This window comes from Gossypium hirsutum, chromosome D03, assembly GCF_007990345.1.
Source record: "Gossypium hirsutum isolate 1008001.06 chromosome D03, Gossypium_hirsutum_v2.1, whole genome shotgun sequence".
NCBI classification, from domain to species: domain Eukaryota; kingdom Viridiplantae; phylum Streptophyta; class Magnoliopsida; order Malvales; family Malvaceae; genus Gossypium; species Gossypium hirsutum.
In genome coordinates this window covers 54,663,472-54,678,591 of record NC_053439.1, presented here as the reverse complement: position 1 = coordinate 54,678,591, position 15,120 = coordinate 54,663,472, and the positions used below count along the sequence as shown (strand labels likewise).

At 31.7% G+C, this 15,120-nt stretch overlaps 2 protein-coding genes across 3 annotated transcripts; both read right to left on the bottom strand.

The window, feature by feature from the left end:
• Positions 1 to 5,069: 5,069 nt before the first annotated feature.
• Positions 5,070 to 7,443, bottom strand: LOC107938549 (50S ribosomal protein L25). Its single transcript, XM_016871745.2, has 3 exons — positions 6,921 to 7,443; positions 6,507 to 6,636; positions 5,070 to 5,500 (listed from the first exon to the last, which is right to left on the bottom strand). The coding sequence occupies exons 1-3, from the start codon at positions 7,344 to 7,346 to the stop codon at positions 5,280 to 5,282; spliced, it is 777 nt and encodes a 258-aa protein (XP_016727234.2). The 5' UTR covers positions 7,347 to 7,443; the 3' UTR covers positions 5,070 to 5,279.
• Positions 7,444 to 8,698: 1,255 nt separating this feature from the next.
• LOC107938558 (binding partner of ACD11 1) lies at positions 8,699 to 12,439 on the bottom strand. 2 transcript variants are annotated; one of them, XR_001694936.2, is made up of 5 exons: positions 11,059 to 12,190; positions 10,671 to 10,774; positions 10,512 to 10,587; positions 9,560 to 9,643; positions 8,699 to 9,493 (listed from the first exon to the last, which is right to left on the bottom strand). XR_001694936.2 is itself a non-coding variant. In XM_016871758.2 (5 exons), exons 1-5 carry the CDS (start codon positions 12,229 to 12,231, stop codon positions 8,932 to 8,934), a joined length of 846 nt encoding a protein of 281 aa, XP_016727247.1. In that variant the 5' UTR covers positions 12,232 to 12,439; the 3' UTR covers positions 8,699 to 8,931. The 2 variants fall into 2 exon arrangements, 1 of the variants encoding a protein (XP_016727247.1); XM_016871758.2 differs by lacking the exon at positions 11,059 to 12,190 and adding an exon at positions 12,223 to 12,439 and having other exon boundaries at positions 9,549 to 9,643.
• Between the last annotated feature and the right edge of the window lie 2,681 nt (positions 12,440 to 15,120).

Sequence of the window (15,120 nt, the reverse complement as noted above, 5' to 3'; positions counted from 1 at the left end):
CGAGGATAATCCTACTATTTGATTCAGTGATTTTTTGGGTCTAATTTAATTTTTAGTCCTTTTATTATGCTAAAATTTAAGATTTAATCCCCTCACTTTAATTTAATATAATTTGATCTTCTTTTATATTGTTATCATGAGGTTTTGTTGTCAATAGCTATTGTTAATTTAATATGGAATCTTTTAAATAATTGTTGAATGGTTCATTGAATTTTTCTAATAATACAAAATTAGATTACAAAAAGCTCTCTGTCCCCTTTTTCTTTTTGTGTTGATATTAACTAAATTGGACATTCTAAAAGATCACGATGTTATTGTTTTTTTGTCTATTGTACATAATTTTAATTGGTATAATATCATATTTAGCCATTGATGTTTATATATAGAATGTATAATTTTTGTGGTCAAAATTTGTTAAATTAAAATTAAATTAATAGAATTTATAAGCTTTGAGGGTTAAATTTATTATTATACAAATCAAAATTATGTACAATTACGAAAAATATAAACATTGTGATTAACATTATCGAAATTGATAGAAATTAAAATACTCTAATTTTTTTTCATTGGAAAACATCACTTTAATATTTATTTTTCAAAATTGACAAAAGTTAAATTACTTTGAATTTATAGAGAAATTAAATTGTTGAATATCGAAATACTGTAACAAAAATATTGCTTTAATATCTGCAATTATTGTTATTATTAATTTACCAGCTCTGAGTATAGTTAAAGTGCGTTTAGGGTTTAAAATATTTAAAAACTTTGGAGTTGGTGGGGGGGTTTATTGATAAATTTTAGGCTGCTTTATGAGTGATGGAGAAAGCAATGGTGGTATAGATTAGAACGATAGGGGTTACACATGTCAAAAGTAGAGTCATGATGTTACGTCAACAACAAGCCACAAAAAATTGTCGGTGGTTACCCAAGAATCCAATTGGTTCAAATTACCTTGTATTCCTTGCTTTCGCTATTGACTTTACTGTTTGGTAAAAAGAAACATAATTAGTTTTAACATTGAAAATGGATTTCTTTTTTTTTCTTTTCACACTTCGATATTCCGTAAGTTAACGTCTTCGGATCCCATAGTTTCTTTTTTTTTTTTGTTCTTTTCTTTTTGTGTTTGTCGTGAAAATGAAACGAAAAGTAAGTTAGAAATGCAATGCTTTGTATGGTTTTATTTATACGTGTCTGCCATGCAATGCAGGGTTGATACGAAATGGTGATTAATTTCTGGGGTTTTGATCAGCATGTTTGAATTTTTTAATGTTTAAATTTAAAATTAGTGTTAATTAAAAACTTGATATTATTAGTTTTTGTTATTACGTCTTTGGTTTGGTTGATTTTTGGGTAATATTTAAAGTTTCTTGTTTTTATAAAATTCATAAATTTTTTAAATTCATAATTGGAGATGTTTATGCATATTCGAATTCACGTTTTTCATATTATTGCAATAGTAATGTTGTTGAGCTAATATTTAAAATTGATTTTTAAGAAAAATCGTGTAATCCAAATTCAAAATCAAAAGAGCAATTATCACCTAGTGATCGATAGGCGAGACTCCATTGACTAACTTAGAATCATAATTAAAAAGAAAAAAAGTCAACTAATACAATGCATGGGCGTTTCCAAAGACTTGGCCATACAATCATATGTCTAAAGTTTGACTATTAAGCTTAGAAATAAGAGTACAACAGTGGTTCTCAATAATTGAGGTGACGAAAATTATGGTCTACATCCACATATGCCTCGGTAGAAAGAGGATTAAAGACTCGAGACAGAAGACGAGCACAATCAACTCACACCATGCCGTCGGAGTCGCGCACGATTACCCCGCATGCTCCTTTCCTCTCGGTTGTCCTCCAAACAACATCTAAGTCTAAGCTTGAGCACATCTCCACTATGTGCTTCCCGTTTTGCAATAATGGGCTAGAGGGGCAGCATCGGCACATACAACAATATGTGCACCCTAAAGTCCTTGTGCAACATTTGTTGTCATAATCAGTACAAAGTTTATTAGTTTTGGATGTTTTTAATTCAGTTTAATTATTGAGGCAATGATTACAAAACTTGAGAGGCAACCTATTGTAATTTAACACCCAAATTGTAGCAGCCCACCTTGTGGATTTGATCCTCATTTTCTTAACCTTTCTTTTTCAATGACTTAAATATAGATAATGTTGTGCGTTTGGTAGGTTGCTAGTGGACCCCGCCGTCACGATTGTCCTCAAAGACACTGTCTCCATATAGTAATATTTACGGTTTATCAAATATGGTATTATATTTTGGTATCTAATGATAAACGTGTTAATGTTTTAGTGTTTAATTCGGGTTTTAGAGTTGATCTGATAAAAATTCATAATCAACTAATAATATTTGCAATTAACTTTCATCAAACTTACCCTAAAATCCAAATCAAATCACATTCATAGGACTGTATTTGACAATTTAAACGTAAAGTTAAACAAATTCACAAGTAACACTAAATTTATTTTATTAAAAAAAATATGAAAAATTAAAGCTAATAATATTAGCAGTTAACTTTCATCAAATCAACCCTAAAGCTTAAATTAAACACTAAAAGTTAGTACCGTTACTTTTAAGTATCAAAATGTATAACTTTTGTTAAAAACGAGTACCAAATTGAACCAAAAAACAACATAAATATCACATTAAAAAATATATCAAACTTAAGTACAAAATGATATATTAAAATTATTATTATTGTCAAAGGCGAAAACCGCAATTTATTCTTGGGGCTAAAATAAAAGTTAAAAAGTTTGACTACCTGATATCTAATTAGGGACACTTTCAATTTTTAGTTTCATTTTCTTGGTTTAAATTAGTTAAGCTCAATGTCTGAAATATATAGGTTAAAATAAACAAGATTTTACTCTTTCTATTAGGTTAAAAATCTCATTCAAATCATACTAAATTTAAGTAGAGGGATTGAATGTCAGATTTTAGCATAGTAGAGGGACTAAAAATAGAATTAGACCAACAAACAAACATAGTTTATAAGGGATATTAGCATGGGAACACACAAACATGTTCTTCAATTGCCAGAAGCACATAAGGTAAGTTATGGCCAAATCAACGTATTACCACATTCCGCATGAGCGGAACATGTAGTTGCTTCGTCGACGAGAGCGACATTGGTGACCACCGTCGGATTGACATTATTGCTACCGCGAAAACAAAGTGCGAGGGGACAAGGACATGCTTGCAATAAAACTCTGCCTGAACTAAAGTACCTGCACTCAAAAAAGCATACCACATGTGCAATTGATCACTCAATTCAATTAACTCATTCTAATGTCAGAAGATTAGGGTTTAAAAAATATGATTTTTGTTAAGAGAAAGTCGGACTTGCTTTGGGAGAAGTCTTTGAAGTGTCGTCCAGGGAGTCGATAGACCCCTCAACGGTGAAGGTATTGTGCCCAGGGTGTCTATGCTTGGTTTTATCCCCAGATTTTATCTCCCAACTCCGTAGAGAACCCTTGATGGGGCTTGAACCGTTGCCTTTATATGGCATTAGTGGGTAAGAATGGGACCATACCCGAAGATAAAATCGAGCATAGACACCTTGAGCACAATACATCCATTGTTGAGGGGTCAGTCGGCACAATACCTCCACGGCTCCACTGTTAAACTACACTTGTAGGGCAACTTTTTAGGATCATAATAATCAAATCTAAATATTACCGATCATTAATCAATTTAATTATGCCCTCAATCCTTGTATGTTACACCTTATATTTTTTGAAGTTTTGAAATTTAATTTTTTATTTTATTTTCAAGAATGTAATCTCTCTATGTAATTTGATAATATTTAAAAGTCCAATTGATAACATTATTAATAGAATTTTATTTAAAATTTTAATATGTAATATTTTAATATTAAAAGTTTTGTATTTAAAAATTAAAGTACAATTGAAAATACATATTCAAATTTAATAAAAGTGGGTTAATATTTTTTTAACAAAAGAACAGATTAAATTTTAAAAATTAGAAGAATAGAGGAACCAATGGCATAATTAGACCATATTAATTGGTAAATTTAAGCTTTTGAATGAAGATTCCTCCACCAACCCCAAAGTATGGGCTTTTCCCTTTTTCTTTTTTTTGGTTTTATTTACCTATTGCATCTTATATTATTTGTTATCATATGTGTTGCATATATGCAAAGCTATCGATTTAGGTCAGATAAATAATTTAAAATTTTCGAATTATTTTAGATTTAAATTGATTTTGATTAGAGAAGTAGTCATATATCATTATCTTGACTAATGCTTTCTTCTAGACTTATTAATTTTAAATGGAATCTAAAAATTTGAATATTGTAAACCCGAAATGATCTAAATATCAACAAAACAACTCAAACCTAAAATAATCCAAATCTGAAATTGTTCCAACCCAAAATGACCCAAAACCTGCATGAGTGTAACATGTAAGTTTGGCACCAACGACAACATTGGTGGCCACCGTCAAAGGCGTAGATAAAGGCCAGGCCTTGGGTCAAGGGCAGGCATCGGCTCCCTTGGCTCAATAAGAAAATTGCTTTATAACCCTTTCCTAAAATTAAAAGATTCAATTTAGTCCTTTTAACCTTTAATTAAATGAAAAAAAAAGCTTATTTAAGCACTTTTAAAAATTAATAATTTAATTTAAACATTTTTAATACAAAATTTTTAACTTCACCCCTGACTACCGTCGGATTGCCGTTATTACAAGAGCAAGCTAAATAAGTGCCAAACTCCGTCGTTCAACTCAAACCCGAAATGACCTAAACCGACCCAAAACCAAAGCTTCAAACTCAAAAAGACCATAAAAATAAACTAGAGAGAAGACTAAGAAACAGAAGAGACAATCTCCAAATCAATATCAATGGACACGACATCTATCATGAACCTTCAATAATTTTATAATAAAGTACACATTTAAAATTTAAACACCAATTTCAAGTACCTTATAAATAGACCCTAAATCATCGTTTCTAAGAACTACAGTTCAATTGGAAGTGCTTACCTGAGTAAATGGAATAAAAACAACAAATTCAAAGGGGCATATAATGCAAAAGGATTTCACTTTTTGCAAAATTTCAATCCTCAAGTCACTCCATTGCAATGCTTGGTCCTCCACTAGTATTAAAAAGCTACAAAGGGACATTAACAATGATAAAGATGAGAGCATTGATTTTAAGCTCACTCAATGCCCAGTTCAAAAAGCGGAGGTAAATATTATTAATACTAGGCTTTCCAAAATCCGAACCCAAGTCCTTATTTCTTCCTTTGTTGGTCCGAAACTCTAGCTCCCATAATCTTACAAACTGGCTCGTCTTTCGACCGAAGAAACTTTAGAGCAGGATGAACCTTGAGGTCTCCTACTAATAACTTCTGACCACCATCCAACTCGCTTAAATCAACATCAATATATGGAGGAATAATGTCTGGCGGGCATAGGAACTTAACGGTTCTCTTGATAGTATTCAAGAACAACCCTGAAAAATATTTAAAATATATGCATGAAAGAAATATATCAGTTATAACAATATGGGAATGCAACAAATAAGATGGTAAAAGTACTATAGAGGCTCCTGTACTAGGAGTCAGATTGCATATTGTTCTCTTTAGTCAAAAAATGGGCAAATTAATCAACGATCAAAGGGTAAATTGGTCTTTTTATTAAAATTTGCATCCATTTCTACGGTTAAAAATTGGTCACTGTACGTTAGCATGAGGTACACGTAATTGAATAGTTTTTAATAGTATAAATGGATATAAATTTTCACAAAAAGGATAAGTTCGCTCTTTAATCTAATGTGTAGGGACCAATTTGTCCATTTTTTACTAAAGTGGGCAAAATGCAATCTGACTCCCAGTACAATGGCCTCCATGATAATTTTACCAAAATAAGATTCATATGGACAGAGTAAATTATCTGAAACATATTAACCTTTGAAGTAAGGATTTACTTAAAGGCAACATAAGATTTTGAGACAAATATTTAATGGCTTACATCAAACAAAATGCTTCACTCGCTCGTTCCATCTAAAACTACTAACCACGATAGTGTGAGCACTGAGAACACCACTAAAGAGTGAGGCAACGTTTCTCGTACATACTAGCAAGTTATCACATTGAACAATCTCCGAATGTCTAACTGAACATCCTTACATAGGATGATCAGAATTAACATGAACGTTACTCATACGTACTAGGGGAAGTTTACAATTTAATATACCTATACATTATCATAAAGGGCTAATAGAAACCCGAGGTAATATGAAAAACTAACACCTAAGCCCTTCGATCTCGCCACTCATAGTTCGCACTTGGACATACACTTAAATCCAAACTTTTAGCAATTTAAGTAAAATTGGTCGATAGAGGCGAAAACAAATACCAAAAAAAAATGCAATTAACATTTCACATTTACAGTCCACATAATCGAAACATTTAAGATTCAAGGATCTAATCCAATGAAGTTCATTGCATTATTTTTACCTTTCCTTATTCCAGGGCATACATCTTCTCCTCTAAACACAAGAGGAATATCCACTTTCAGCAAAGCATTGGAAGGTGCCCGTATGAAGGTTACATTAAGAGGTGCATCAGTCCCCGCATGCAAATGAAGCTGAAACATCGATTCAAAGTTATATATACATTCAAATTCAATGGAAAATACAGCCGATTAAAGGGGAAAATACCCAAAAATCCCAATGAAGCTGAAAAGGCGATTCAAAGTTATATATACATACTCAAATTCAATGGAAAATACAGCCGATTAAAGAAGAAAAAGAACCCAAAAATCCCAATGAAGCTAAAAAATCGATTCGAAGTTATATATACATATTCAAATTCAATGGAAAACACAGCCGATTAAAGAAGAAAATAAAAAGAACCCAAAAATGCCATTACCATTCTAGGAAGAACCCGAACTTTTTCAATCAAATCACCATTCCCAAACTCCGATCGAACTTCAAGATCAAAAAGCCTAGAGAGAAAAAACGATTGACCCAGATGCTTAACCAGTTTTCTGATCTGATTAGTTTGAACAGATATGAGTCTCTTATTGCCTCCATGTTGACCATCTTCTTGTTCGAAAACGATGCTTGGGACTCGACCCACTTTCCTTTCTTTGGCAGAGATGTTTTTGCCGGTGGTAGAACGTGGAATGGCGAGAATAGTCTCGGCGTATTTAGGGTCAGGTTTGGGGAACCCTTCAAGGTAGGTTAATGGAGATGGTGAAGATGATTGGTCTAAAGCAAGAGCGGCTTGAGAGAAGAAACGGAGATGAAGGGTTTTGTGGGAATGGGATAGTGTACGGTGGATTAACGTAGCCATTACCGGTGACTGCAAAAAGAGGGGCCGAGTTTAGGGAGTGGGGGGGTTAAGGGAGGTTTTCGTGTTCGATGGCTGAAAATTTTGGGGGTTTAAGGAAAATGGGCCGAAAATGTTAAGGTTGGGCCTTAGTTTTCTTTCGGTTAAATTCTGCCATTAGTCACTATACTTTGAGAAAGTTATGGATTTAGTCCCTATACTTTAATTTGATCATTTTTAATGCTTATATTTTTCAAATTCTAAAATTTCAGTCCTCTCCAAATAATAATTATTAACTTCATTAAGTTAAGTTCTAAAATTTCTAAATTTTTTTCCAGAAACATATTATCATATATGTAATGTCATGTCATCTTTGTTATTTCCACATATTACTCATTAAAAATTCGATTAGTAGGTTAACGAAAATAATTTGTGCCAAGACCAAAATTTCAAATTTCAAACAATATAGGGACTTAAAGTTATCCAATTGGAGAATATTGACTAAATCTACAATCGTATGCATAGTACATAACTAGTAATTGAATTTAACCAAACGAATTTAAATGCTACTATTGGGGTTAGGAGTGAAATTTCAACATTTGAAAAGTACATGGACTAAATCCACAATTTTTGAAAAGTACAAGGATTAAAACTAGAATTTAACCTATTATATGCGACTTGATTTGAACAACGTGGAACCAAATCGATCAGACCATCAATTTTCGGTTCGACCGATCCAATTAATTCGAGTGGTTCAAAGGAAACAAATTATCAAAAATAAAAATATTTTAAAAATTATATATATAAAGGTTCAACAACAGTTCAATAGGTTTTTTTAGCTTTGTCCATATTGGTTTGCGGCTCAATCATTTCTACGCCTCTCACTTGTCCGATAAGTCGATTGATTCCTAGTCCAACTAATTCAGTATGATTCAAACAACACTAATTTAAGTATAAAAAAACATGAACTTGAATATATTTAATCTAAACACTAAACTAAATTGGATTGATATGATTTAAACTCGAAAAAGCATTTCAAAATAATTCAAGCTCAAATAATCAAAACATGAAATTATTTCACCTAAAAAATAGACCCCTAACCTTAAATGATTTTGTTAAATTTAAATCCATTACAACACAATTTTTTTTAATTACATAACTACTAAACGGGGATTTTTTTATTTTAAAATATCACATTAACAAATTTAACCAAAAAAATTGGCTACTAACATTTTATTTTTTCTTTGAAATAAAAAATATTATATTTTAAGAAAATTTACTATTAAATGTTTCACGTTCGAAAATTTGAAAAGTACAAGGACTTATAGCATATTTTAACCGAACAAATAAACATTAAACCTAATAACAAACTCAACTCAAACTAACTTGCATACACGTAATACAAACGAATACAAATATTCATACAATGTGACATTATATAAATCCAATCAAAAGGTGAAAATTTGCCATAATAAAAACAAAACAAATCCCAAAAACCAAAAAATAAAAGGAAAACATCAACAACAATGTGATGCCAAGAAGATAAGTAAATATATGAAATGCTAAGGTATAGAATTTGGCCTCCACAACTATTTACGGAAGCAGCAAATCAAAGGATCAAACCTTGTGCAGGTGCAGGCTTAGATGGTTGTTTACTCGAGGCAGAATCTTTCGGGGACTCGGATAAATGAATCTGCGCAAAGTCATCAACCACTTTCCGTTTTCGTTCTTCTTCAGCAGCTCCCACTTTTTCTTTTGTCTTCTGGCCAACGTCTCCCGCTGCTTTTGCAACCTTATTGAAAGCATCCGTTACCCATGTAGCTCCGGCGGATATGTACTTGTTCTTCATAATGGCGGATCCTGCACCGCTGACCTTTTGCTCAGCAGTGGCAAATGCGGATTTTGTTTTCTCCGAAACGAGGAACTTTTGATCCATTTCTTTTACTTTGTCGGTAATAACGGTAGTGCCGGCCTGTATCTTCTCGGTGAACCCAATTTTCTTGTCGAAAGATGCAACTTTTGCTGAGGCTGTTGATGTTAATTGGTGCTTCTCGTCAAAGGTTTTTGCCTTGTTGATTGTATCTTTGCCTAAGATGAAGCCCTTAGCAAGCATGCCGGTAACAACATCCTCAGCTTTTCTAATAGTCGAATCAGCAGTTTTATTGTGTTGCCTGTGGAGAAAAATGTTTTAAGGTTTTGGTTCGGCATTTGAACTATTAATAGAGCATGATACTTACAGGGGGCGGTGCGAAAGCGGCCGGAGGCAGCTTATAATCTGGAGATAAAGAAATGCTAACAGATAGACCAACTATCGTTGCTCCCTGAAACACAAAGTACTTAAATCACTTATCTAACTCGTGTAGTATAGAGAAAAAGTTGGCAAGACAATCAACACAAGAATACAAATGAAAGTACCTAGCAAGTCCCTCTATTACAAGGAACGAATTAGATTAGTCCCTCTATCATTAAATGAATCAATTTAGTCTCAGTACTGTAAAAAAAGAATCAAATAAGACCAATTTCAACAAAGCTTTTATGGATCTATAAATTGAATCTTTTGTTTGGAGAAGAACTACAAATGGAAAATATAATTTTCATGTCATTTTTTAAACTGTATATGTTAACTCTATTATAACTTGGCCTTTTTTGATTCCTTTTAATAATACAAGGACTAAATTGATCTATTTAATAGTAAAGGGACTAATTTGATCCTATCTATATAATAGAAGGACTTAGCAAATACGTCCACCCATGAATTCATGTCAGTCAAGCAATCATGTATAACTTAATACCATTGCATGGTAAAAATTCTATACTTCAGAGTAAAGTAACAATACTACTATTTCCCTCGAAATCGATATCCGGCTTAGCTGTTGACTTGGTATAGTTTTAGGAGAAACCTACTGCAGCACATTTTTAGAGTTTCGATGCTTTTTCTCGTAAGTTTTGTGGGTTCAGCGGTACCAAATGGTAAAAATATGACTCCAGAAAGGAAAGTCTGATATTCGATATAAAAAATACAAGCCATAAATAGATTGATCGTTGTTAAATATTTGCACAAGAGTCACACTGCATATTGTCTTACGTTATGAATATCCATAAAGAAACCAAAGGCAATCATTTCCAAACAATCAAACAAGAAACAAGAAGGGCTATATTGGAATAATTGATAGTATGAAGTTGAATTACCGAAAGAAGAACAGCGGTCTCTGCTCCTTGCAAATCCTTGAAAGTAATATATGCAATTTGAGACCCTTCATCACCTCTGCATAAGCATATAATAAGCTTTATACCCATAGAACGGTAATTTACGAAAAAAGATGATAGGAACTAAAAGAGCAAACCAACCTCTGCATTTCAACATATTCAATATCACCAGAAAAGGAAAAGAACTCTTTGATGTCTCGCTCGGTTGCTTCTAAAGAAATATTGCTGACTTTAATGGTCTTAATCTGCAATGACAAAAGAAAACATTGACTTATTGAATCCTGATAATAACTAGGCTAAGAGAAATAACAGTTATCAACCTAAATTAATCAATTACTAACAAAACTCGAACCCAGACACCTGATCTGATAATCAGTCCTAAACCCAACTTGATCATACAAACCCAAAGACTTGAACCAAAACTGACATGAACCCAAAATAACATGAATTTGAAAGGATCCAAACTTGTAATGACCCGAATTGGAAACCTCGAGTCTCAAACTTGAATGACCCTAAACCCAAAATTTACCTGAAATAGAAATGTGTTGAGGGGAGGTCGGACTCACAATGGGTGAAGTCTTTGAACCCCATCAAGGCCAAATGCTCACATTTCCTTGGTGGGGTGCCCGTCGAGGGCTCTCCACGGAATTGAGAGACAAAACCCAAGAATAAAACCGAGCACAGACACTCCGGTCACAATACCTCCACCATTGAGAGGTTTGCCAGCTCTCAACGGACAACACTTCGAAGACTTCTCCAAATGCGAGTCCGACCTCCAGGCAACAAAATGAATTGAAAATTTTAAAATTCCAAACTAATTCAACCCAAAACCAACCTAAACAGCCCAATTGACATGTCTATCTCCAAGTATGAAATCCATTGCTATATAAAGTACAATTCAACCTCAACAAGCTTACTTGTAGAATACAATGGAGCAATCACATGCACATAAACTAAAAATAAGTATAAAGAAATTAAGTGGGCAAATCTAGAATGATTCAACTGATGCTATGGTGAACAAGAAATCACCAATTTCTTACTGCCAGAACCAGGGACGAAGACACAAGGGGCGGGCAGTGGATTTAGCCTCCCCCCCCCCAAAAAAAAAATGGTAGATTTGTCATTTAACCCCTTAAATTATTATAAAATTACAAGTTAATATAATGGTAAATTTGCATTTTGGTCCCCCAATCATTTACAATTCATCTCTGGCCCCTCTAAAGCAAATTTTTGGCTTCGTATCCAGAACATTTAAGCTTCCTTATATCACTCTTTTAGCTATACAATAATACAAGTGCATTCAACAAGCTGGCTTACTATCAAAATTCTAGAAGGATTAAAAGCTATAATTGCTAATTTGCTATTAATGTTGGCAAACTACAATCAATCTTCTTGGTTTTTGTTCCCATAAATTCAAGTCTCCATTCTTTATCAAACATCTAACAGTCAATTTTTTCAGCAGTATTAGCTCATTAATAAAAAAAAATCCATCACTAATTAAGTACTTCCCAAGGATCCAATTAACCTCAGCCTTAGATTAAGCAGAAAGTTACACCAATTGTTGGATCAACAAAGAAATGAAGAAAAACCCAAAGTTTGGAACAAAAGAAACAGCAGAAACTATGAACAAAAATCATATTGCAAATGGATAAATCAATTAAAAAAATAAAGGAAAAGAAAAAGAAGAACTAACCGAGGCCATGGTCAAAGAAAAATGATAAAGTTGGGTCAATGAATGAAGTCTGTCTTAAGAATGGAAAAAATGAGGGATTTTTACTTTATGGCATAAGCCATAGGGGGGAAAGCAGATTGGCAGGCAAGGGGGGTTTGGGGCACGTGACAGGGCGTGGGAGAGAAAACAATGGCTAAATGGGAGGGAAAGGAAATGCCAATGCATTGCTTGCCCGCCGGAAAATGGTTGCACGTGCCCGAGAGAAAAAGAAACAAGCTAAATTACATTAGTAGTAATTTAATTATTAGTAAAAAAATTTTGGTTATTTAATTATGAAAAGTCACAATAATATCACATTATTACTTTAACCCTCAAAATTTATAAATTATATCAATATAGTCTTGATTCTAAAAAAATAATCCTCAACATTTACATATTGTATAACTTGTTTTATTTTTTCAATTTTGCTTTTATTTACGACATTGAGGGTTAATTTTAAAAGACTGAAAAAAGATTAAAATTATTATCTTAGGTTTTTGGGTGTTTCTCTTTTTTGTATATTTTCAATCAAATTTAGTTAATAATTTTAATTTTTTTTAGCTTTTTAAGCGAAAGTATTATAAAGAAAAGTAAAACTGAAACAAAACACAATATTGAGGATTAGATTTTTTTAGATTCAAGACTAAATTGACATAATATATAAATATTGAGGGCTAAAATTACTATTACGTAAATTTTAAAATTTGTCCCTCTTAGTGATAAAAAGACAAAACTAACTTTTTATAACTGGAATTTAAAAAAAAAATAGTAATTGTTGAGTAACTATTTTATAATGATAAAAAAATTAACTAATAATTTAATAACCACCAAAAAATAGGAGAAATTGCTTTTTGGTTACTAATATTAAAAAATCTGAGTCCATTGTAAAGTTTGAACCCTTTGCAAATATTTAGTACTTAGATTTAGTAATTTTTTTATTCACATTTGTTTGTGAATTTTGCAAGGTTTTTCTAATTTGGTCTTTGCACTTGGAATTTATTAATATTGGAATTTTTTTAAATAAATATATATTATATTTTTTAAAAAAAAATTAAGTGATAATATGGCATAATCTAGAGTATCATAATGTTATAACTCTTGAATGGAATCCAAATTTAGAGATTAAATGGATTTATCTCTTCTCAAAATGAGCAAGGTTTGAGATAAAAAAAGGAAAACCAATGACCCGAATACCATTCGCCATCCAAAGTGGATTTCATGATTCACCTATCATCATTCCTAGCTTAAGGTCTTGCCCTTGACTTGTGCCTACCCAATAGTAGGAAAAACAACCTAAAAAAGGAATCAAACACTAGACCTGTTCATGGTTTTTCGGTCTGAAAACTCAATTGAAAAGTGAGAGGATTTTGGTTAAATCATAGGCCCAAAAATAGGCTTTGACCAAAAAATAAATCCCGTTTAGAAAACAGGCTAGGTCTTGATAAGGCTTTTGGCCCAAGCTTGGTCCGACCCGACCTAAATATGAAATAAAACCCTGCTTTTTTATTATTTTCTTACTATTCTCTTCTTCTTTTTTCCCTATTTTGTTACCATTTCATAATTATGTTGCTACTATTTTATTGTTATTATTTGGATATTGTATAACTCTCGTTTTATTGTTAATTTTGTTATTATCCTTCGCATTTGCTTGTTAAGTTACATTTATCTTAGTATTATTTAAGTATATATATTTTTAATTTATTTTCAGTTTGTTGGGAGATATTTATTTGAATGTTTTTAACATTTTTGATATATTATATATTTTTAAAATATATATAAATTAATACGGGCGGATTGGACTCGGGTTTTGATATTTTTATCTAGGTCAGGCTTGGACAAATTTTTAGGCCCATTTTCGGGCCATGCCTAACAAACGGGCCTAAACTTTTTGTTGGACCGGATCTGGTCCGACCCATGGACACTTCTATCCAACACTATAAACTAGTGTCTTGGATAAGAGAACCATAAGTGCCTAATCTTGATATTAAATTTTGGAGGATTGAGGGTTTTAAATTTTTTTATAAACCTAACAAAATTAAAAAAAAAAGTGTGTACGACTCAAATTTTTAAAAATTTTGAAAGGTTTAATACGATTTTCCAAATATATTAGACGATTTAATTAAAAGTTTCAAAAAAATTTAAGAGTATAATCAAAATTTTTAAAAATTCGCCTCAATGACCATCCGCTTATTAAGATGAACTTGGTTCAAGTCAACTTCAAGTTTTTAAGATAAATTTGGTGATCAAACTTGTCAAACCATCAATTTTCGTTTTGATCGATTTGTCTAATTTAAATGAATAAATATAACAAGTCAACTAAACTAATCTCTTATTTTAAACTGATATGCCAATAAATTCCTAATCAAATCCTTTGAATCGAATCAATAAAGCAACAACATTGAATCATTTTATCTATATCACCCATATGTGTCACTGCCTCTCCAAATTTCACCATATGATTTTCATGTTCCATTTATTCTTTTTCACCTAATTATATATCATATATATAGATAGATAGATAAAATATAACAAACTACATAGGCTATATATGCGACAAGTGACACTCTCTCATTTTTTTTCATTTAATTTTTTTTAATAATTAAATAAATGCTTGATTTGCATGAGTATGCAATTTAAAATAAATATTAATTTAAAATTATTTAATTTTTATAAATAAAAACTCAATTTTCTCATATAAAATATTTTCTTATAATACATAATACATAATAATTAAAATTATTATTTATTTTTTATAAACAAATATTCATTTTTTTAGTTAAACATATTCATTATAAAATCCGATTTTTAAGCTTCTTGACTGTAAACTTTTATTGTCTCTGGTATGTATCTTTATTTTCTATTTGGGAATATTCTAGATCG